Source organism: Herpailurus yagouaroundi, unplaced genomic scaffold (assembly GCF_014898765.1).
Source record: "Herpailurus yagouaroundi ecotype Mexico unplaced genomic scaffold, PumYag 191, whole genome shotgun sequence".
Lineage (NCBI taxonomy): Eukaryota > Metazoa > Chordata > Mammalia > Carnivora > Felidae > Herpailurus > Herpailurus yagouaroundi.
Genome location: NW_024412422.1, coordinates 346,524 through 370,025, shown reverse-complemented (window position 1 = coordinate 370,025; position 23,502 = coordinate 346,524). Strand labels below are relative to the sequence as shown.

Sequence of the window (23,502 nt, the reverse complement as noted above, 5' to 3'; positions counted from 1 at the left end):
GCCACCCAGGCGCCCCAACATAAATTTTATCGTCTTAACCATTTAAGTGTTAAATATATGTGGATTGTATTTTTTTCATATTGTTTTAAAACAGATCTCTAGAACTTTCCATCTTACAAAATTGAAACTCTGTATCCATCCCATTAAATAACATACTTCTTTTGTCCCTCTTTCCCTAGACCCTGGTATCCACCATTCCACCTTTTGTTTCTTTTCTGTTGCTTTGGCTCCTTTAGATACTTCATGTAAGTGAAATTGCTATAGTATTTGTCTTTTTTGTGACTAGCTTTTTTCATTTAGCATAATGTCCTCAAGATTCATGGGTGTTGTCCTATGTGAAAGAATCCCTTCTTATGGCTAGATAATATCCCATAGTATGTGTGTATCACATTTTTAAAATTCATTCATCAGTTGATGGACATTTGGGCTGCTGCCACCTTTTGGTTATCATGAACAGTGCTGCTGTGAACATGGGTGTGCAAGGATCTCTTCAAGATCCTGGTTTTCATTTCTTTTGGATGTGTATCCAGAAGTTCTATTTTAATTTTTTGAGGAACCTCTGTTGTTTTCCATAGCAGTTGTGCTATTTTACATTCCAATCACAGCATATAAGGATTCTACTTTTTTTGCATCCTTGACAACAGTTGTTATTTTTTTTTTTTTTTAACGTTTATTTATTTTTGAGACCGAGAGAGACAGAGCATGAAAAGGGGAGGGGCAGAGAGAGAGGGAGACACAGAATCCGAAGCAGGCTCCAGGCTCTGCGCTGTCAGCATAGAGCCCAACGCGGGACTCGAACTCATGGACCGTGAGATCGTGACCTGAGCCGAAGTCGGCCGCTTAACTGACTGAGCCACCCAGGCGCCCCCTTTTTTTAAATGTTTATTTTTGAGAGAGAGAGACAGAGTGCAAGCAGGGAAGAGGCAGAGAGAAAAGGAAACACAAAATCTGAAGCAGGCTCTGAGCTGTCAGCACAGAGCCCTATGCGGGGCTCGAACTTATGAACTGCAAGATCATGACCTGAGCCGAAGTCGGATGCTTAACCAACTAAGCCACCCACGCGCAAAAGTTGTTATTTTCTGGTGTACTTGTTTATTTTTATATTTTTTGATAGTAGGCATTCTAAGGGGTGTAAAGTGATATATCATGGTGGTTTTGATTCACATTCCTCTGATTACTGGTATGTTGAACATCTTTTCATATACTTGGCCATTTGTTTATCATTTTTGGAGAAATTTCTATTTAATTCCCTTGCCCATTTTTTAAATTGAGTTGTCTTTTTACTCTAATGATATAAGAAGTCTTTATGTATTGTGGATATAAGTCCCTTGTCACAAACAGGATTTACAAATATTTTCTTGCATTCTTTTTTTTTTTTTTTAATGTTTATTTTTGAGAGAGACAGAGCATGAGGGAGGGAGGGGCAGAGAGAGAAGGATACACAGAATCTGAAGCAGGCTTCAGGTTCTGAGTTGTCACCACAGAGCCCAATGTGGGGCTCGAACTCACGAGCTGTGTGATCATGACCTGAACTAAAATCAGATGCTTAACCAGCTGAGCCACTCAGGCACCCCTATTTTCTCCAATTCTGTGGGCAGAATTTATATTTAGTTCTAATCTGTTTTATTTTTTGTGTATGGTGTGAGCAGAGGTCCAACTTCTTTCTTTTGCATATGGTTGTGTAGTTGTTCCAACATTTGTTGAAAAGACTTGTCTGTTCCCCACTTAATTATTTTGGTATTTTCGCTAAAAATCAGTTGACTGTTAGTGTATGGGTTTATTTCTGGACTCCGAATTGTATTCCATTAATCTGTGTTTCTATCTGCATGTCAGTACCATATTCTTGATTACAGTAGCTTTGTAGTAAATTTTGAAATCAATCTGAAATTTTCAGTTCTTTTTTCAAGATTGTTTTGGCTCTTTGAGTCTTTTGCATTTCTATATGAGTTTCAATTTCTGTGAAGAAGCCAGCTGGGGTTTTGATAGATCAGTAGTCTTGCCATCTTAACAGTATTAAGTCTTATCCATGAACATAGGATGTGTGCATTTACTTAGATCTTCTTTAATTGCCTCAGTAATGTATTCAGTATAATTCAGTGTTTTCAGTATGAAAGTCATGCAATTTTTTTGGTAAACTTATTCTTAAGTATTTTATTCTTTTTAATGTTGAGTGTACATAGAACTGTTTACCTAATTTCAGTTCAAGGTGTTTATTGCTAGTGTATAGAAATATAATTGATTTTTTATATTGATCTTGTATCCTACAAGCTTGTTGAACTTGTTTATTCTAATACTTGTTTTGTAGATTTCCTATGGATTTTCTATAAGTATAAAATCATGTCTTCTCCAATATAGTTTTACTTCTTTTTTCAGTCTGAATGCCTTTTTACTTTTTTTTCTTGCCTAATGTCCCATTGAAGGACAATATAATATTGAATCAGAATGGTAGAAGTGGACACCCTTGTCCTGTTCCTGATCTGACAGGAGATGCTTTTAGTCTTTTTACCATGAAGTATGATGCTAGCTGTCGGGTTTTTACAGATGCCCTTTGTCTGAGTAAGAAAGTTCCTTTCTCTTTCCAATTGTTAAGTGCTTTTTTTTTTCTTCCCTCATGAAAGGGTGCTAGATTTTGTATTGTGCTTTTTTTGCAGGCAGATATGGGTTTTTTGGCTTTTTTCTACTAAAATGGTATAATGTTGATTCATTTTCGTGTAATAGACCAACTTTGCATTTCTTACGTAAATCTCAGTTGGTCATGGTCACAGTTCTTTTTATGTGTTATTGAATTGTGTTTGATAGCATTTTGTTAAGGAGTTTTACCTCTACTCATAAGAGATATTGGTATATAATGTTTTTTTGGTGTGTGAGATCTTTGTCTAATTTTGGTATGAGTAGTACTAGCCTCATAGAATGAGCTGGAAAGTTTTCTCTCCTCTGCTAATTTTTGGAAGAGTTGAAGGATTAATGTTAATTTTTCTTGAATTGTTTTGGTAGAATTTACCAGGATAGTCATCTGATCTTGGATTTCTCTTTTGGGAATTTTTTTTTTTTTTTTTTTTTTTACTAACTCAGTCTCTATTTATTTTGGATCTATTTATATATTTTGAATCTATTCATATATTCTGGGTCAGTCCATATTTTTGGAGTCATCTTTTCTGGGTCAGTTCGTACTTCTGGAGTCAGTTTGGTAATTTGTGTCTTTCTAGGAACTTGCGCATTTCATCAGGTTATCTAATTTGTTGGAAGAGAATTGTTTATAGTGTTCCCTTAGATTTTTTTTTTTTTTTAATTTCTGTGTGGTTGGTAGTAATACTCTGTCTTTATTTAAAAAAAATAATATGTTAAAAAAAATAATACGTTGAGGGGCACCTGGGTGGCTCACTTGGTTCAAGTGTCTGACTCTTGATTTCAGCTCAGGTCATGATCTCATGGTTTGTGAGTTTGAGCCCTGCATCAGGCTCTGTGCTAACAGTGCAGAGCCTGCTTGGGACTCTCACTCCCCCTCTGTGTCTGCCCTTCTTATGCTCATGCACTTGCTCTGTCTCTCTCTCAAAAATAAATAAGCTAACTTAAAAAAAATAATATATTGAGGTAAAATTTACATAGCATAAAATCAGTCATTTTAAAGTGAAAGATTGAGGGGGCGCCTGGGTGGCGCAGTCGGTTAAGCGTCCGACTTCAGCCAGGTCACGATCTCGCGGTCCGTGAGTTCGAGCCCCGCGTCAGGCTCTGGGCTGATGGCTCAGAGCCTGGAGCCTGTTTCCGATTCTGTGTCTCCCTCTCTCTCTGCCCCTCCCCCGTTCATGCTCTGTCTCTCTGTCGCAAAAATAAATAAATGTTGAAAAAAAAAATTAAAAAAAAAAATAAATAAAGTGAAAGATTGAGTGACATTTAGAGCACTCAGTGTCGTACATCTGCCGCCTATATCTAGTTCCAAAACATCTCAAACATTCCAAAGTAAAACTTTTTTTACCATTAAGCATTTTCTGTCAATTTCCCCTTCTATCCCCTGGTAACCACCAATCTGTGTTTTGATTCTATGGCCTTACTTATTCTGGATGTTTCCTGTAGATGAAATCATACAATATGTGAACTTTTCTGTTTGGCTTCTTTCACTTTGCATGTTCTTAGGGTTTATTCAGCATGTATCAATACTAAATTCCATTTATTGGGTATAATTGACATCTAACATATGTTTATGTCTCAGGTGTACAACATGATTTGCTAATTGTATAAATTGTGAAATGGTGCCCATAATAAGTATAGTTAACATCTGTCACCATACATAGTTAAAAATTTTTTTCTGTCTTGTGATAACTTTTAAAATCTACTCTCTTAGCAACTTTTAAATATGCAATATAGTATTATTGACTATAGTCACCATGTTGTACATTACATCTCCACAACTTACTTATTTTATAACTGGAAGTTTATACCTTTTGATCCCCTTCACCCATTTTGCCCCCCTCCCTTGTCTCTGGTAATTACCAGTCTGTTCTCTGTATCTGTGAGCTTGTTGTTGTTGTTAGTATTCCACATATCAGCGAGATAATCTTTCTCTGTTTGAATTATTTCGCTTGGCATCATGCCTTCAGGTCTATCATGTCGCAGATGACAAGATTTCATTCATTTTTTTTATGGCTGAATAATATTCCATTGTTTGTATATACCACATTTTTTTTTCATCCACCAGTGGACACTTAGGTTGTTTCTGTATCTTGGCTATTGTAAATAATACAACAGTGAACCTGGAGGTGCTGTTATTCCCTTTATGATTCTAATATTCCAATGTTTGTGTATACCGCATTTGTGTTATTTCCACCATTAAGTTATTGTGAATCGTGCTACTATAAGCATGCATGTACTTTACATGTGTTTGGGTACCTCTTTTCAAAAGATCTATATACCTGGAAGCAGGCTTGTGGGGTCATATGATAATTCAGTGTTTAACTTTTTGAGGAACTGCCAAACTGTTTTCCACAGAAATCCTCTGATTTTTGCAAGCCTTTGGTTAATTTCCAGGATCCAAAAAGCTTGATTTGGACAATTTTTGCTATTGTTCTCTTTGCTTTTATGACAGAGGATATATTTGTAGTTTCTTATTCCACCATTTCCTATAGCCTCACTTTGTTGCTGGCATTTAACAAATTAACATTCTCTTTTTTTTTTTTTAAACTTCTCTTTTTTATGGCTGTCTGCAACCTCTGTTTAAATCATTCACCACTCATCTGATACTTCCAAACCCTTTCTAAACACACAGTCTTAGAGAAAGAACTTCTGAACTAACCACCACTTTTAGGTTGAACTGCCATTCTGCTCATATCTACTTTGTGTATTCACTAAGATGTGTTTAACACTAACATGGTGCTCTTAGGATGAAAGGAAGAAAAAGGGAAAATGACTGAAAGTGCCTGACTGTAGTCATTCTCCTGAGTTCCAGGATTTCAAGGTTCTCACATTTGCTATAATAGTACACTTCAGGGATGCCTGTGTGGCTCAGTCGGTTAAGCGTCCAACTTCCGCTCGGGTCATGATCTCACGGTTCATGAGTTTGAGCCCTGCATCGGGCTCTGTGCTGACAACTCGGAGCCTGGAGCCTGCTTTGGATTCTGTGTCTCCCTCTCTATCTGTCCTTCTCCCACTCGTGTTCTATCTCTCTCTCTCACTCAAAAATAAATAAACGTTAACAAAAATTTTTTAAAAATAGTAAACTTCATTAGTTCCCAGACTTGAAGAAAATTGGCTGTTCCTCATATTTGAACATTTCCTACACCTTCTCTCAGCCCACCATCCTTTGTTGAATTTATATCTAACTCCTAGAAAATCATTTTCCTTTAACGAATATTTAAGACTTACGTGCCAGGACTGCTCTAGGACTTTGGGAGAAATCAGTGAACAGACAGATAAAAACAAAGAAAACAAGCTAAAAACAAAACAGAACTTTTCCAGTGGAAAGAACTGCGAGTCCAATGGAGAAAGAAAGGTAGTGAATATAATAAATACGTTCTTTGGTGATATAGAATGTGATGTTATGAAATCAGGAAGAATATAATAGAGCAGAGTCATAGGATCAAATGTTGGGTAGGTAGGAGTGTTGTACTTTTTGTTTCGGTGATCAGAACAAGTCTTACGGTAAAGGTAAGTTTGGACGTGGACTTAAAGGAGATAGAACTGTTAGCCATGAGGATATCTGGGAGATAAGAGTTCCAGGCAGAAACTGAAGGGAGCAGCAGAGAAGCCACTGTGGCTGGATTGGAGTGAATGAGTGTTAGAATAATGGGAAAAGAGGTCAGAGAGATAGTGAGAGTGGAAATTGGTATTGAAGGTCTATAAATTATTGATTTTTCTGAGCCCAGTCTATAGAAATAATCATGTCTTTTGATAAAGAACCACCTTAGCTTAATAGTTGTTTCCTTCCTGGACTCTCAAGCTAGGTTAGACCCCATTTTTACACTCCTCCAACTATTGTGAGCTTATTTATGGACAAATATTTATGAAAAAAAATTTTTATTTTTATTCATTGCCCTAAAGTGAAATGTAAATGTCTACTGCAGTTTTAAGGATCCTGTGAGCCTCTCATTTCTTCTAAGGATCTGTGTTTAATGGGCATTAAATTTTAAGGCAGTAGATGTGTGGGATCAGTGGAAGAGAAGGAAAGAAGATTGGTGGGGAAGAGACATGAGTGCCGTGGGTGGGGAAAGAATAGGGGTAGGAATTTGGAGGAGCACTAGTGGGGTGAAAAGAGTCAGGAGCAAGGGAAGATGGTGAGGATAGGTAGCAGAGGAGTCCTGTTAGTCTGATCTCAAGAAGGTTCTCAAGAAAGACTGGTGCCTTAAAAAAGCTGGTGTGTGGCTATAACAAAGATCCACTAAAAGGGCTGTTGTTAAAATTCATAGGAATAACCTAGGAGATGAGTTATCTATCACCTACTGCTTTCTCCGCTATCTTTGGCATGAAATCTTCTTATTAACTCCTCCTACAGCTTTTGGCAGCTTCCTTGATGGGGGATATGAAGTGATTTTTGAGGATTAACTCGTTAGATGTAGTAGGTCTTTGGCATGTCCAGCTTTCCTACCCCAGTATCTTAAGTTTCTAAATAGAAAATAAAGACACCAGAAGAGAAATGATAAGAAAATTCCCATGGTCTAATGTAATTCTTATTCTAAATGAACTCATTCATTAGTTTATTCACTTTAGGTCTGATTCTTTCTCTTAACTTTTCATCTCGAATGATTGGAAAGTTAATCAGCATGGTCAACAGCTAAAACTCCTTCCAAGATCAGTTGGGTGGAAAGTCTGGCATTGTTACTGGAACCTAGTTTATTTTTACTTTTTTTAAACAATAGGATTTGATTTCTCATAGTTTTGGAGGCTGGAAAATTCAAGATCAAGGTGCCAGCTGATTGGCTTCCCTCCTTCTGGCTTGCAGATGGCCACCTTCTCACTCTGTCTTCACACAGTGGATGGGAGATAAAGAAGAAGCAAGTTCTCTAATAGCTCTTCTTGGCGCTAATCTCATTATGAGGGCCCCACCCTCATGATTTATCTAAACTTAATTATCTCCTGAAGTTCCCATCTCCAGAAACCATCACACTGGGGGTTAAGACTTCAACATAGAGGGGCGCCTGGGTGGCGCAGTCGGTTAAGCGTCCGACTTCAGCCAGGTCACGATCTTGCGGTCCGTGAGTTCGAGCCCCGCGTCAGGCTCTGGGCTGATGGCTAGGAGCCTGGAGCCTGTTTCCGATTCTGTGTCTCCCTCTCTCTCTGCCCCTCCCCCGTTCATGCTGTCTCTCTCTGTCCCAAAAATAAATAAAAAACGTTGAAAAAAAAAATTAAAAAAAAAAAAAAAAGACTTCAACATAGAAATTTTGGAGAGACACAGTTCAGCATGTAGCATAACCTGAAATGTATTCTCTAGAATTGGAGGAATCATTTAACATGTAGGAATAATGGAGTGATATAATTACAGAGGTGTTTTAAGATTCATCTAGTGGTGGTATGGAATTGGTCATAATTTGAAGGACAGAGAGACCAGACAATTTGGAGCCTAGTGCAGATGTAAAAACATGAAGTAACCAGTGGACCTAAATAAACATAGAAATTGTGGGGAGGTGCTTTAATAAGAATGGAAATGAAAGGTAGTTAGAAAGACTAATGCTTTAAAAGTTATTTAGAACCACTTAGAAGAAGTTTCTTTGAGTAATTTGATGGAGGTTGGGGAGGTTTGAACAGTTTTTATAAAATACAAGGAGAATAAAAATGAATCCAGTGAGACTCTTTGATTCTTAGGGACTAAGCAATTAATGGCAACATCACCAGAAATTCAGACATGAATTAAGTCAGAGTTCTCATGGGGAGAACGCAGAACTAGAATTCAGGAATCATGAATTTTAGTGCTGTCTCCAGACCTTACTTTAAGGCAACTTTTTTTTTTCCAACGTTTTTATTTATTTTTGGGACAGAGAGAGACAGAGCATGAACGGGCGAGGGGCAGAGAGAGAGGGAGACACAGAATCGGAAACAGGCTCCAGGCTCTGAGCCATCAGCCCAGAGCCCTACGCGGGGCTCGAACTCACGGACCGCGAGATCGTGACCTGGCTGAAGTCGGACGCTTAACCGACTGCGCCACCCAGGCACCCCATGGCAACTTTAAGTAAAAGTATAAACTTTTCTAGGCTTTATTTTTTATTTATTTATTTTTTAAATTTTTATTTATTTTTTTTGAGAGAGAGAGCAAGCCTGGGAGGGGCAGAGAGAGAGAGATACACACAGAACCCGAAGTAGGCTCCAGGCTATGAGCTGTCAGCACAGAGCCTCACATGGGCCTCAAACTCATGAATGGTGCAGTCATGACCTGAGCCCAAGTTGGATGCTTAACCAACTGAGCCATGCAGGCATCCCTCCCATAAGAACATTTTTGATTGGACATGTAGGGATTGCTACTGTCATCTAGTAAGTAGAGGTCAGGGATACTACTAAACATCCTAAATGCATGCAACTCTTCTCCCCCACAAAGAATTATCTGGTCCAGACATGTTAGTGGTGCTTAGGTTGAGAAACACTGGATTAGGTGGCATTATCCTGGAGTTAGATGATTGAAGTTGAATATAGACATACCAAACCAATTTTCATTGATTAAAGAGCAGTGCTTTCAAACTTCTATGTTTTCTTGCATTAGCATATCTCCTAATTACATACTTGGTCTCAGTTTTAAGAAATTAAGAAGTTGTGGGCGCCTGGGTGGCTCTGTTGGTTGAGCTTCTGACTTTGGCTCAGGTCATGATCTCACAGATAGTGGGTTCGAGCCCTGTGTTGGGCTCTGTGCTGACAGCTGAGAGCCTGCTTTGAATCCACTGTCTCCCTCTCTCTCTGTCCCTCCCCTACTCGCACTCTGTCTCTCTCTCTCAAAAATAAACATAAAAAAAAGAAATTAAGAAATTGTAATCACTTGGGAACCCTCTTGCACTGTTGGTGGGAATGCAAATTGGTGCAGCCGCTCTGGAAAGCAGTGTGGAGGTTCCCCAGAAAATTAAAAATAGACCTACCCTATGACCCAGCAATAGCACTGCTAGGAATTTATCCAAGGGACACAGGAGTACTGATGCATAGGGGCACTTGTACCCCAATGTTCATAGCAGCACTCTCAACAATAGCCAAATTATGGAAAGAGCCTAAATGACTATCAACTGATGAATGGATAAAGAAATTGTGGTTTATATACACAATGGAATACTACGTGGCAATGAGAAAAAATGAAATACGGCCTTTTGTAGCAACGTGGATGGAACTGGAGAGTATGATGCTAAGTGAAATAAGCCATACAGAGAAAGACAGATACCATATGGTTTCACTCTTATGTGGATCCTGAGAAACTTAACAGGAACCCATGGGGGAGGGGAAGGAAAAAAAAAAAAAGGGGTTAGAGTGGGAGAGAGCATAAGAGACTGTTGAGAACTGAGAACAAACTAAGGGTTGATGGGGGGTGGGAGGGAGGAGAGGGTGGGTGATGGGTATTGAGGAGGGCACCTTTTGGGATGAGCACTGGGTGTTGTATGGAAACCAATTTGACAATAAATTTCATAAAAAAAAAAAATTGTAATCACTATTCATGACACACTAGACTGTAAGCTTCATGCATTCATCACTTTTCTTCTTACTACTTGGTAGTGTCAGACCAGACCAGGTTGGGCAAGCAAAATATAATTGTGAAATAAGTGTAGAAAAGAATAAGTAATTTTTATTCTACTTAATATTCTACTTCCTTTTTGACTTATTTCCAAGTGGGTATACACATTTCAAGATTAAATATCTATGTGTTCCAAAATTATATGCTGATGTGCTGATTAAGTTAATGAGGGGTACATGACATATATTAGATGCCAATTTAATTTTTATAGATTGGATTTGAAGTGTCCATATTGGGCTACAATGAATTCTGACATTATGTTTTCAGAAGTTGGTGAGTTTATGAATCATAATTTAAAACCAGTGTTTTTCAAACCACTGGTAGTGAGCCACTGATGAGTCATAATTGATTTTGTGGGTCATGGTCAATTAAAAAAATAGAAAATATTAGAATAAGCATTCCATTTAGTAAAACAATTATTATTTATATGTGTGTAGTGAGATTCTGTATACATTGTTTTTTTATTTTTTATTTATTTATTTATTTTTTTTACTATGGGCTGTGAGGAAAAAATGTTTGTAAAAAGCTAGCAGTTTTCAATCCTTCATTGGCCCACAGAATATCTAACATGGACAAGGCTCTCCAACTAAATCATAGAAAATGTGGAAGTAATGGAGTACATACAGTCTGTTCTACCAAAAAGGTTCTTGTTAATGAAAGTTACCATTAACTTATTTAACAAATTCTGTATTTGTTGAACTCCCATGTTGTACCAGGTACTGTTCTTTGTGCTGGGGGTACAGTAGTCAACAAAAGACCATCCCTGTCCTTTGGTGTTTACATTCTACTCGGTAGGGAGTAGAAAAGAATCAAGATGGATAAAGTTAATAATGTGTTAGATGGTGATAAGGACTTGAAGGTGAGGGGAATGGAAGAGAGATTGGGAATGTGAATTAGCAGCTGGTTGGATTATTTGAGAACTTCTTTGAGAAGACTTGGAACAGAAGTCTGAAGATGGTGAGGAGCTAGCCATGCAGGTATCTGGGTGATGAGCATGCATATTAGAAGGACAGCAAATGAAAGGCTCTAAGCTCAAGGTAAAGTGTTTAATATGTTTAAGAAAAAGCAAGGTGGTTAGTGTGGTTAGAGTGAGTAGATAGGGGAGAGGAGTAGGACATAACTACAGGAGCAGTATATAGGATTGGAAGCATGGTTTTACAGGCATTGGAAGCACTTGGCCTTTTACTGAGCAAACCAGAAAGCCATTGGAGTGTTTTTTTTTTTTTTAATTTTTTTTTTTTTAACGTTTATTTATTTTTGAGACAGAGAGACACAGAGCATGAACGGGGGAGGGTCAGAGAGAGGGAGACACAGAATCTGAAACAGGCTCCAGGCTCTGAGCTGTCAGCACAGAGCCCGACGCGGGGCTTGAACTCACGGACCGTGAGATCATGACCTGAGCTGAAGTCGGCCGCTTAACCGACTGAGCCACCTAGGTGCCCCGCCATTGGAGCGTTTTGAGCTGAGCAGTGATATAATCTGATTGAACAGAATCATTTTGCCTGCCATGTGGAGAAGAGACTTCAGTGGGGAAGTCAGGATTAGAGGGATAAATTTAGGACATATCAGTGAACAGACTATAAGGCCTTGAGGTGGGATGAGGTTATCAAGAGAGTTCATTCCTAATTTGCTAAGGCATGTGATAAGCATTTGACACTGAATTATACAATTTGTTGATTGTGTGTAGGTCCTCCTACTCTGTTCTTTGAATTTGACACTTCTGTATTAATATTTATAAAGTTAGTATGTATGAATCAATTGAGATGTTCATTTAATATAAACTTTTCTTCAATTTGCTACAAAAAAAGGTGCCATTGAATGGTTGATGCTTTTTAAAACGAGCTATTTAAGTCAAAGAAGTAAGAACTTTTTGTTTTTTTAAGTTTTTTTTATTCAGTTTTTTTTTTTTGGTAATCTCTATAGCCAGTGTTAGAACTCATGACCACAGGATCAAGAGTTGTGTGCTCCACTGACTGAGCCAGCTGGGCACCCCAGAAATAAGAACTTTTGCCTTTAGGATACAGAAACACATTTAAAAGTTTTGAACTTGCCAAAGAAAGATGCAGCTGGTTTATGGCTGACCTAGAATTTCAGCTTAATTCTTTCTGACTCCAAAGCCCGTGTTTCTATACACTGCAGAGTGGTGCCTTTATAAAGTAGTGTATCCTTTGCATGTGATTTTATCTAGAGATTAGTTATTAGAAGTTTTTCCTCTTTTTTAAATAGAAGAAATCATAATCAGCAAAGCTGTGATTCTGGAGCTGCACAGACTTATAACAGTAGCTTTTAAGCTGTAATTTATCCTTTGAGTCTTAATGTCCTTATCTATAAAATCAGAGTGTTTATAACTACCTTAGGGTTTTGGAGAGAAATAAGGTAATGAATTTTTCTGTACTTACTGATGTGTAGTATGTTTGTACTTAGGTGGCAATTTATATAAAGAAAACACTGGGACTTGAGGCCACACCTTCAAGAATAAAAAAAAAAAAAATTAGAAAATGGAACAACCATGTATATTATGTGAGGAAGAACAAGAGCCAGAACCGCAGCAGAACATAGAAGAAACCAAACAGGTAGATGATGAAGATGGTGAGCTGATCTTTGTTGGGGTAGAACATGTAAATGACGATGCTGAGCTGATCTTTGTTGGGGTGACTTCAAATTCAAAACCAGTCGTTTCAAACATTTTGAACAGAGTCACCCCAGGTTCATGTTCAAGGAGAAAAAAGTATGGTCACCTCAGAAAAGGTACTACTTGCAAATTGCAGCCTATAAGTCATGTGACCCCTGTATCAGAAGCAGTGACTGCCTTGCCTGTTTCTGAATCTGAATCAAGATCAACAGAAAGTCCTATTATTATTGAGCCTTTGTCTAAACCTGATTATAAAAGTAATTCACCACAAGTCGTGCCTAATAGCTCTTCAGCGTTATCTTCTCCTTTGATTACATTCACAAATTCATTGCAGCATCCAGGTGGAGCAGCACTTTCTGTAGGAGGTATGAATAAAAGTCCTTGCATATCAAAGCAACTTTCTACTGCTGAAGTAAACAATGTAAATCCCAAAAGGCTTAAACTCAGTGATGGAATCATAGGGGGACATGCTTCAGCTTTGTCCCCTTCAGGTATCTTTCATACAGTGACTGCTGAGCAAAGCACACCCTCAAACAGTGTTCATACCTCATTAAGCCATGTTCAGAATGGAGCACCTTTTCCAACAGCTTTTCCAAAGGACAGTGTTCATTTCAACCCTGCAGATCCTGTTAAGGAAAATAGACAAGCAAAAACAGATTTTTTGAGACTAGCAAGTCAAAACCAGGTTGTTGATCCCAAGAAAGGAAGTCTGGTCATATTACTTCGTGACTTTTATTATGGGCAGCATAAAGGAGATGGACAGCCAGAACAGAAGACTCACACAACCTTTAAATGCCTCAGCTGCTTGAAAGTTCTAAAGAATGTCAAGTTTATGAATCACATGAAACACCATTTGGAACTTGAGAAGCAGAGGGGTGACAGCTGGGAAAGTTACACCACCTGCCAGCACTGCCACCGACAGTTTCCCACTCCCTTCCAGCTGCAATGCCATATTGAAAGTGTACACACTACCCAGGAGCCCTCCACTGTCTGTAGAATTTGTGAATTGTCATTCAAAACAGACCAAATTCTCTTACAGCACATGAAGGACAATCATAAGCCTGGTGAAATGCCCTATATATGCCAGGTTTGCAATTACAGATCATCAGCCTTTGCTGATGTGGAAACACATTTCAGAACTTGCCATGAAAACACTAAGAACTTGCTCTGTCCATTCTGTCTCAAAATTTTCAAAACTGCAACACCATACATGTGTCATTATAGGGGACACTGGGAAAAGAGTGTTCACCACTGTTCCAAATGCCGGCTACAGTTCTTAACTTTCAAGGAGAAAATGGAGCACAAGACCCAGTGTCATCAAATGTTTAAGAAGCCTAAGCAACTGGAAGGATTGCCTCCTGAAACAAAAGTTGTTATTCAAGTGTCACTGGGACCTCTTCACCCAGAATCATTGGAAGTAGCATCCATTACTGTGAGCACGTCAGATTCTGAACCGTCACCCCCCAGGTCTAAGAGTAAAGTTTCCAAAAAACCTCGTTAATTCGAGTTTCAGTAAATCTAAAGCAGGTATTTCAATCAAAGTCAAAAACCCTATAAAAATAAAAAATACAAACCATACATTATTCAGTAGCATCAAACATAGTGAAACCAATGAGTTATTTATGAGTTTCTTTTTAAATTCATGAAATACAGTACTGTCTGATATGAATTTGAGATGTTATTTAAAATATATTACCTGGCTTTCGTGTAACTGTATCTGGCTTAACATATAAAAGGTGTTTTGTGTGTGTATGTGTGTGTGAGAGAAAAAAAGTGGAAACCTATTTATTTTGATATTTCATGTTACTTGTAAGTTTGAAAGCTCTAACTTCTGCAGATAGAATCTAGAGTTCTTTAAGTACTTAATTTTATTTTCAACTTTTTCCATGTCTTGAGGATTTCAATATTAACTCTAGTCAGACTGATATGACTTTGTTACAACATAGACTGTTACAACATGGTCCCATTTGCTGCTGAGCCCCTATAAGTGTCTCTCTTGTGCTGGTTTAAAATAATTGGTCTCTGAGAGCATGAGGGTGAAGTTGAAGAAGGTATGTCATGAATGGGAATCAGAAACTGGAAGATTAGTCAGTGGAGACTCCTTGTTCTGGTTGAGGGAGAGGCGCGCGTGCGCGCGCGCACACACACACACACACACACACACACACACACTCTCTCTCTCGCTCACTCCAGTCTGGGAGCCAAGGCAGAAAGAAAGAACAGTCTCAGAGTGTCTTCCTAGCACAAGAACATCCAAGGAAGCAAAAGTATTAAAATAAAACGCGGATGTTTGGCAAGGGGCTCCTGCAGACATGAAATAATTACTGTGTGTCAATTGGCTTCAAATGGAGAAGAAGGGGTAATGAATAGATTGGGGGCTAGAGTCTGAAGCTCCAGTTGAGTGATCCAAAGAGGAATTCAGTTTGTTCTCGTCTGGCTGGCCTTTGGTCGGAATAAATTAGCCATATACCTCTCAGCTGCAGCAGTACAGAAAATAAAGTTTCCCCAGGGAAAGAAGCCCAGACATCCATAGTTTGAACTGCACTAGACCCATAGTTTGAACTGAAAAGAGCTAAACAAATGGTATCTACCTAGTTCAAGGACTGGGCTAAATTTAGCTCTCTTACTATTAAGTTGGAATGGGAGTTGCCCAAGAATAGTAAGTACAGTGGATAAAAGTAGTAACCCATGGTGACTGAGTAAAATTAAACCCAGTATAGGGCTTTTCCTGGTATTTTCCCATGTACATGTATCTTACCCCTGTTGAACATGTGAAATTTGCAAGTTTGTAACTTGCCTTGGACATGAATGTATTACAGCTAACAGTTACTCTCTTGTGTGTATAGTTTCCCTTTTTATCAAACTAATGTGAGTTTGGGACTTCCTTGCCACACTCTTATGTGCAAGAAATGTCCCATTCATTTCATTTTAAGTATTACGTTTTAGAGTTCCTGTCCTTCAGCTGGCTAACTGCCTAATCTGTGACTATACTGTGAACCTTTTCCCTTTGCCATTTCCAAGGACTCTTATGTAACTGGAGTGCCATCTGAGTATTGGTTCCTGAACATCAACACCCTTGACTACTTCTGTGGGTTCCCAGGATTGAGTGTCCCTGGGCATTTTCCAGTGCTGTCCCTTCTTTCTTCCACCTCTGACTCAGGTACCTACAAGCCTCTGTGCACCACTTAAGGAACCTAGGATGCTGTCTGTAGACCTGAGCTGGGAGAAGTCTTTCCTGTTTTCTGTTGCTTTCTCCTCTTTCAAAGCATCTTATCTCTCCTCCCTCTTCCCTCCTCAGTCTTGTCAAATTCCCTAAGCTTTACAAAAAGCTGGGAATGGTTAGTCATCAGGGGCTTTGCATCCCTTCTAGAATTGGGGAGGAAGGACTACAGATAACAAAGTAGTTGTGAGTATACTGTCCATGTTTTAGAGAACTTCCTGAGTGTAGATTCTGTTGTATTTATTTGGTCAATGATTGATTGATTTGCACTTTGAACATTTTACTAGGCCTTTTCAGTTAGTTTGCTTGGGCCGAGGCACTTTGTTAATATTTCAGCCTGAACCTGTTTTAGGTGGAGAGAGAAGGAGAGAGAGAGAGAGAGAGAGAGAGAGAGAGAGTGTGTGTGTGTGTGTGTGTGTGTGTGCGTGCGTGTGCACGCACAGTTGTTCTAGTCTCAGGTGGAAACTTCTGTGTATAAATAGATATGCAGACCTCTGCATACTTGTCTCCCTTGTTCTGTTCGTATAACAAATTCTGTTTTTGAAAACAGTAAAAATATGAAATGTTTTAGTTCTTTGTTTTTGTGGTTGCTTGGTATTATCAACACTGTTAACTGTTGTTTGCTATTTAACTAAAGTATGCCCCTAAAGAGTACAAATTGTTATTTATTGCCAACTACAGGTTGAGTGATACGACCCCTGTCTACCTCCTCTTGCTCTTCCATTCTCTGCCATGCTACTCTACCATTTTCCCCACTGGTGCACTGTTTTTGACACATTGGCCTTGCTTTTTTTTTCAAGCAAATCATATTTTTTCCTGTTCCAAAGACTTTGCAATTGTTGCTTTCTTTCTTAGAATGCTCATCTCCTAAGCCTGCATGACTTGCTACCTCGCTTAATTGTTTGACACTTCCTTTAGTTTATTGAGCTTCACCAGTGTTCTTAAAAGATACTGACAATGAAATGATACCTTTTTCCTCCTCCCTGCTAAAGGCACTTTAAGCCTCCCCACTCCTTCTTTCCTCTCCAATCTGGTTAAATTTCCTAGGTTTTCACAAAAAGCTAGGAAGAGATAATCATCAAAAGCTTTGCTTACCTTAGAATTGAGCTAGCTTGAGTCAATTTCTGTGCCTGCAACCAAAAGACAATGAATATAGTGAGTTGAGTTCTTTCAGGAGCTTTCTCTGTTTTTCTATTGATACCTCTATATTTTTTTAAGGCAATGTCACTTTGTTTTGTTTACAAATATATTGAATATCTGTCAAGATTACTATTTTGTTATTGCCTTTTGTGAATTTCCATGTCTATTTTGCTTGCTTGTTCTTTCAGATAAAATTTATTATTTTGTTAATGTTGCCAAAAATTGTAAGTAAAATAGCAATTATAGTAATAAAATGCTTTTTTGAAAAAAAAAGTTTTCGTTATTTATCTTTTCACCAATAACATGGCATATTTTTAGTTTAAGTTAATTTTTATTTGATACCACTATGTACACTCTTTGCCTTCCTGCCAATTTTAATTATTTTTGACCATATTGCATTGGCCCGAACTTCCAAACAGTGATATGTAAATGAGCTTTCTTGTTCTTGGTTTTAGTGAGAAATGCTTTACCATTAAAGGTAATGCACATACTGCTTAATTTCTGTCTTTAGAATTTTTAAAGAAAATTGCTTAGTTTTATTGGATAGCTTACAGTATCTATTGAGGCAATCATTTACATTTTCTTTACTAACCTAAGGTTTTGCTCAGCCTGATTCACACTTTTCTATCAGAAAGGTTTTGCTCAGCCTGATTCATACTTCTCTATTAGAAACCCTCCTTTCCTGAAGTAATATTTCCACTTGGGGTTGAATATTATCCTCTCTACTCAGAATCCCATTCCTTTTCTCATTTCTATTATTAAAACGTATTTCCTTTTCCCCTCATTAGATTTGCCACAGCTTTATCAATGTTTCTGATTTACTCTTCCAAGGAACAACCCTTGATTTATTATCCCAACTAATTTTTTTTGTTCCCTATTTTTTTTTTTTATTTTTTTAAACGTTTATTTATTTTTGAGACAGAGACAGAGCATGAATGGGGGAGGGTCAGAGAGAGAGGGAGACACAGAATCGGAAGCAGGCTCTAGGCTCCGAGCCATCAGCCCAGAGCCCGATGCGGGGCTCGAACTCATGGACTGCAAGATCGTGACCTGAGTCAAAGTCGGACGCTTAACCGACTGAGCCACCCAGGCGCCCCTCCCTATTTTTGTCTTGATTCATTAGACACCTCTATTTTCTTTAGGATTCTTCTTTTTTTTTTTATAAAGACACTTTAACAGCTTTATTTTTGTTTAATAAAGGATTTAAACTTTGCCTACCTTTGTTTACAGCTTTGAGTCTTAAATATTTTGATGCATACTTTCATTTTTATTAAAGTTTTCATTCTGTATACCTTTTTTGGTAAGTTAATTCCAAAGGCGTGAGAATTTGCAGACTGAATGTTTTAGTCTTAAATTTATAGTTTACTGTGAATTAAGTTTTCCTTGGAACTTTTAGGGTATGGGTGTGGGTACATACTAAATGACTTTGTATACATCCTTTTCAAATCACTACATGGGGTATTAAAAAAGGATATGATAAAAATAATGAACTTTTAATTCTAGAAATCTGTTCCCCCAAAATGAATATAGTATAAAAGGTAAAAGCATGAAAATACTCATTTGAAAGAAATTCCTAATAATAAAACTTGGAAATGTTGAAGAAAAATTATTCATGATGTTGAGAGTAGAGAATAAGAAATTTGATCACATATCAAAGGTGATCAGATATCAATGGTGGGGAATTTTCTATAAACGGACCCAGCAAGATTCTTGTCAAAACTGGACTGAAGGCAGAGCCCAAATTTGGGGATATATTCATTGTCTATTCCTGTATAACAAACTATACCACAAAACTAACAGCTTAATTTTTTTTTTTTTTACTCTTCCACTGTGAGAGTTGGAAATCCAGGAGCAAGTTAGTTGGGTTGTTCTGGAAATTACATGTGGGTGTTCCATGAGGTTGCAGTCATCTGAAGACCTGAATGAGACTGGAAGATTTGCTTCCCAGATGGCTTACTCACATGGCTATTGACAGGAAACTCCCAATTCCTTGCTCACTGTTGGGAGAAAACCTCATACTTCCATATGAGCCTCTCTTCTGGGTTACCTAAGTATTCTCAAGACATGCCTAGCTAGCTTCTAGAACAAATATTCAAAGGAAGTGAGCAAGGAAGCTAGACTGTCTTTTATGACCTAATCTCAGACATTTTACTCTGTTGTTTCTACAATATTCTGTTCATTAGAAATGAGCCACTAAGTCTAGCACACATATCAAGGGGAGGGTAATTAAGCTTTACCTTTGAAGGGAAGAATTTATGGGTATAATTTTAAACCACCAGGTTTACATACTTCCTATGTGCAAAATACATTCACCTCCTCAGAAGGCCTCCAAAAGTTGAAGTCTAGAATCTCATCATCTTAATCAGGTCTAGTTGTAGATCAAGTCCTTGGGTGGTATTCCTCATTTGCAGTATCTCAAGTACCGTTCCCTGAATCTGAAGACCTGTGAACAAAAGAGATAAGTTACCTGCTCACCTACATGCCCACCCAACAGCAGTGGGACAGGCATAGAACAACTTTCATAGACATGCCTGTTTAGAAAGGGGAAGAGGAGATGGGAGTCACTTGTTAGTGGCAATTCTGAAATCCCACCAGGTATACATATGCTGGCAGTTCATTGATTAGGATGCAAGGCCTGGAGATTCTCTTGGCTTTGATGTCTGGATTCTTGATTCCGCCCTATGACATACTTGCTTTTATGAAAGAAAGTTTATAGCTAAATTGAAAACTGTGTGTCTCCTGTTAATCTTATTGGTGTTCATGCCAAAGAACTCCACTCCAAAGCTACAACCACACATCTCTTCAAGGTATGGATGACTCTCTTGGTTTTCTGCTGAGAATGTTGAGAGACAACACCCATAAGCTTAGTAGAAGCCCCACTGTGTGATTTGAGGTGATCTTTGAGCCACACCCTTAAACTCTTTAGAGGGCCTTGACCTGACTGAATGGTGCTCTGAAGCATCACCTTTGATCCTTCTGAGCCTTAACAAAGAATTTTACAGCCCCACTCTCATCTTTAGATCACCTTTCTTCAGTGCCCTGGGTTATGATCTTTGCTTGGTAGCCATTAATTTCAGCATCTTTTGCCATCTGAAGAGACGGAATTTTCAAAACCCGCAAGTTCTGGCTCCTGTTTTAACAGTCCTTCCCTTAACTTTTTTTTAATTTCCCTTCATATTGTACTATAACCAACAAGAAGAAGCTAGGCAGTACTTTCAGCTCTCTGGCTGGAAATCTCCTTAGCCAGATGAGTCAATTAATTAGGTACATTTTATCCTTTTCATATAAACTGAAGGTGATGGTGTTACCAAACTTTCTGCCACTACATAACCCCTTTCTCAATTTTCTAAATCATGTTCCTTACTTCCTTTTAAGCCACACTGGAGCATTCTCAAAGTCCAGTTTTTGTTTTTATTAAGTCTTATACTAACACACTTCTCAAAGTCCTTCCAGCTTTAGCTGGAATATGTACACACACACACACACACACACACACCCATATATTAAAGAGAGATTGCAGTAGTATGAAGGAAAACTAGCAGGATACCAATTTTTGTATACATTTGTATGATCTGAAACTTAAAGGAAAAAAAAGACTAAACTAGGAACTTCTATAGTAATCTAACTTCTGAACTATTTGGTCTTCCCAGGGTAGGAAAAAACACTCCTTAAAAATATTAACAAATTTTATGCAGTGAACTTGCATTGTTTTGAAAACTTTACTTACATAAAATGAAGACCTTATTTTCTTTGCTCCAATGAGCAGTTGGAAGTATATCTTACATGCTTTTTTTGGGGGTGGGGGGAAGGGAATTGATCATAAACTCTTCATGTATTACAGCTTCTATTGTGCCCTACAGATTGACAAAATTTTGGGGTTCTGTTTTTCCTAGACCCACCTCCTAAAACATTCACTGGATCATTTTAGCCCACTTCCCTTGACTTTTTTCTCTATAAGTGGCCAACATTTAGATTTTCCAGAGAGCTAAAATATCTATCCATTTGTCAGTCAAATCAGGTTGGTAAATATGTGGACCCAGAATCAGCCAGGTGGCAGGCTCATGCCACCATTCTTCATCTGGGTCTTTCATTGTGCCAAGCACCAGGATATGCCAGCATATATGGTAGTACTCAGCTTCCTCCTCGAGCTGAGCCCCTGAGAAGGTGAGGGCAGTTTGACCCCAAGAGGAAGCCTGAGAAATGTGTGGGAGTCCCTGAGTGTTGGTTGTGTGTGTCATAAATCAGTGTTTGTCCAGACTTCTGCTGGAACCAGTGTGGATAGTTACCATTGGTGATGACTACTGTGCTGGAGCCACAGCTGACAGTAACTATCCTTCTGGGATGGTTGGAAGGGCTCCTGAGTCACCACAGCCTGAGAACTAGTCTCTAAAACTGAAAACAGACGCAGTGTAGGAATGAAGAACAGGATCAGGGGATCACTCCAAAGACCAGTCTTTGAAATCTCTATGAACCTAGACAATGAATGAGTAGAGAGAGGACAAAGAGAGGGATCCAGGCCATGGTGCAGATGTCCCAAGGATCTGCTGGCTTCTCAGCTGATGCTGAGCTCTCTGTTGGCTCTTTTATTCCCTCCTGAATGCCCTGGGTGAGGGATATGTGTGTGGTGTATTGTGTCAATCTGTTCCCTTTACTACTTCCTCAACTGTGTCCTTAGCTCAGAAAGCAGCACCCTCACCAGAAAGACAAGTTTACCTGATGAAGCAACCTTTTACATGGCCAATGAGTCCAGAGCCCTTTACATTTTAAGCTCTGAGTTTGTTTCAGACTGTGCTTACTTCTGAGGGAATGCATAGTGCCACCTGAGGGCTTCTTCAAGACAATGTGAGTAGTGATGGGAAATAGGGAGAATGGATGGTCATCTGTTCATTCATTCAACTAACAAATATTGTTTTAATTCCTTTGATTTTTTTTTCCCCTACAACTTGTAGCTTGCCTTTCACTTTCTTACTGGTATCTTTTGATGAGCAGAAGCTTTTACTTAAAAAAAATTTTTAAACTTATTTATTGAGAGAGAAAGCAGGGGAGGGGCAGAGAGAGAAGGAGAGAGAATCCCAAGCAGGCTCTGTGCTGTCAGTGTGGAGCTTGATGCAGGGATTGATCCCACAAACTGTGAGATAATGACCTGAGTTGAAACCAAGAGTTGGATGCCTAACCACCTGAGCTACCCAGGTGCCCCAAAAATGACTCCTTGGGCTTTTTTTTTTTCTTCAAATATCGGCCATTATTTCTTTTTAATTGCTTTAAAAAATTTTTTAAGTGTATTTATTTTTGAGAGAGATGGAGAGAGTGAGTGAGAGAGTGTGTTCATGAGCTGGAGAGGGGCAGAGAAAGAGAGACAGAATCGTACACAGGCTCCACACTGTTAGCTCAGAGCCTAATGCAGGGCTCAAACTTAAGAGCCGTGAGATCATGACCTGAGCTGAAATCAAGTGTCAGGTGCTTAATGCTCAACTGACTGAGCCACCCAGGTGCCCCTAAATTTCTCTGAAGTAAGCTTTATGCCCAATGTGGAGCTTGAACACATAGCCCTGAGACTGAGTCACATGCTCTACTGACTGAGCCAGCCAGATGCCCCAGAAGCTTTTACCTTTTATGAAGTCTAATTTATCAATTTTTTCTTGTATCCTTGGTATCTTTATGCCTTGTCTATGGTAAGGTTTTGAAAATATTCTCTCTCCTTTTTTTTTCCCCCTAAAAACTTTATTGTTTTGGTTTTCACATTTGAGCCCATAATCCATACTGAATTAATTTTGTATATGGTGTGAGGTAGAGTTAAATTTCCTTTTTACTTTTTCTAATACAAATATCTAGTTGTTCTAGTATCATTTATTTAAAAAGAACCACTTTTTCCTTTGACTTTCATTGGTGTCTTTGTTGAAGATTGAGTGACTATATAGGTTATTCATTTATTTATTTCTCCAGCTTATTGAAGTATAATTGACAAATAAGATTATATATATTTAAAGTGTACAATGTGATGTTTTGATATATGTATATATTGTGAAAAGACCACAATTAAGTTCATTAATGCATCCATCAGTAGTTACTTTTTTGTGTGTGTGTCTTAAGATATACTGTCTTAGCAAATTTAAAGTATACAATAGTATAAAGTGTTGGTTTATTTTTGAAACACCCATACCACACAGTCTTAATTACTGTAGTCTTATAAAAAGTTTCAAGATTATTAGGGCTATTTTAGGTCCTTCAGATTTCCATGTAACTTTAAAATAATTTAATAATTTCTGCCAACTCACTGGAATTTGGGGATTGCTTTGAATATCAATACCAATTTGAAGATACTTA

General features: G+C 38.3%; 1 protein-coding gene across 3 annotated transcripts in view; it reads left to right on the top strand.

The window, feature by feature from the left end:
• The window catches only part of LOC121010129 (zinc finger protein 280B-like), a 49,030-nt gene that overhangs the window by 3,404 nt on the left and 22,124 nt on the right, over window positions 1-23,502 (top strand). For 2 of the 3 annotated variants that reach the window (XM_040443478.1, XM_040443477.1), the window contains one exon: window positions 12,611-14,331. The exons of the other annotated variant lie outside the window; for it this stretch is intronic. In XM_040443478.1, coding sequence (XP_040299412.1) covers window positions 12,685-14,319 — 1,635 coding nt within the window. In that variant the 5' untranslated portion in view covers window positions 12,611-12,684 and the 3' untranslated portion in view covers window positions 14,320-14,331. Of the gene's footprint in view, window positions 1-12,610; window positions 14,332-23,502 lie in introns of those variants that run through there. 3 annotated transcript variants of the gene reach the window in all.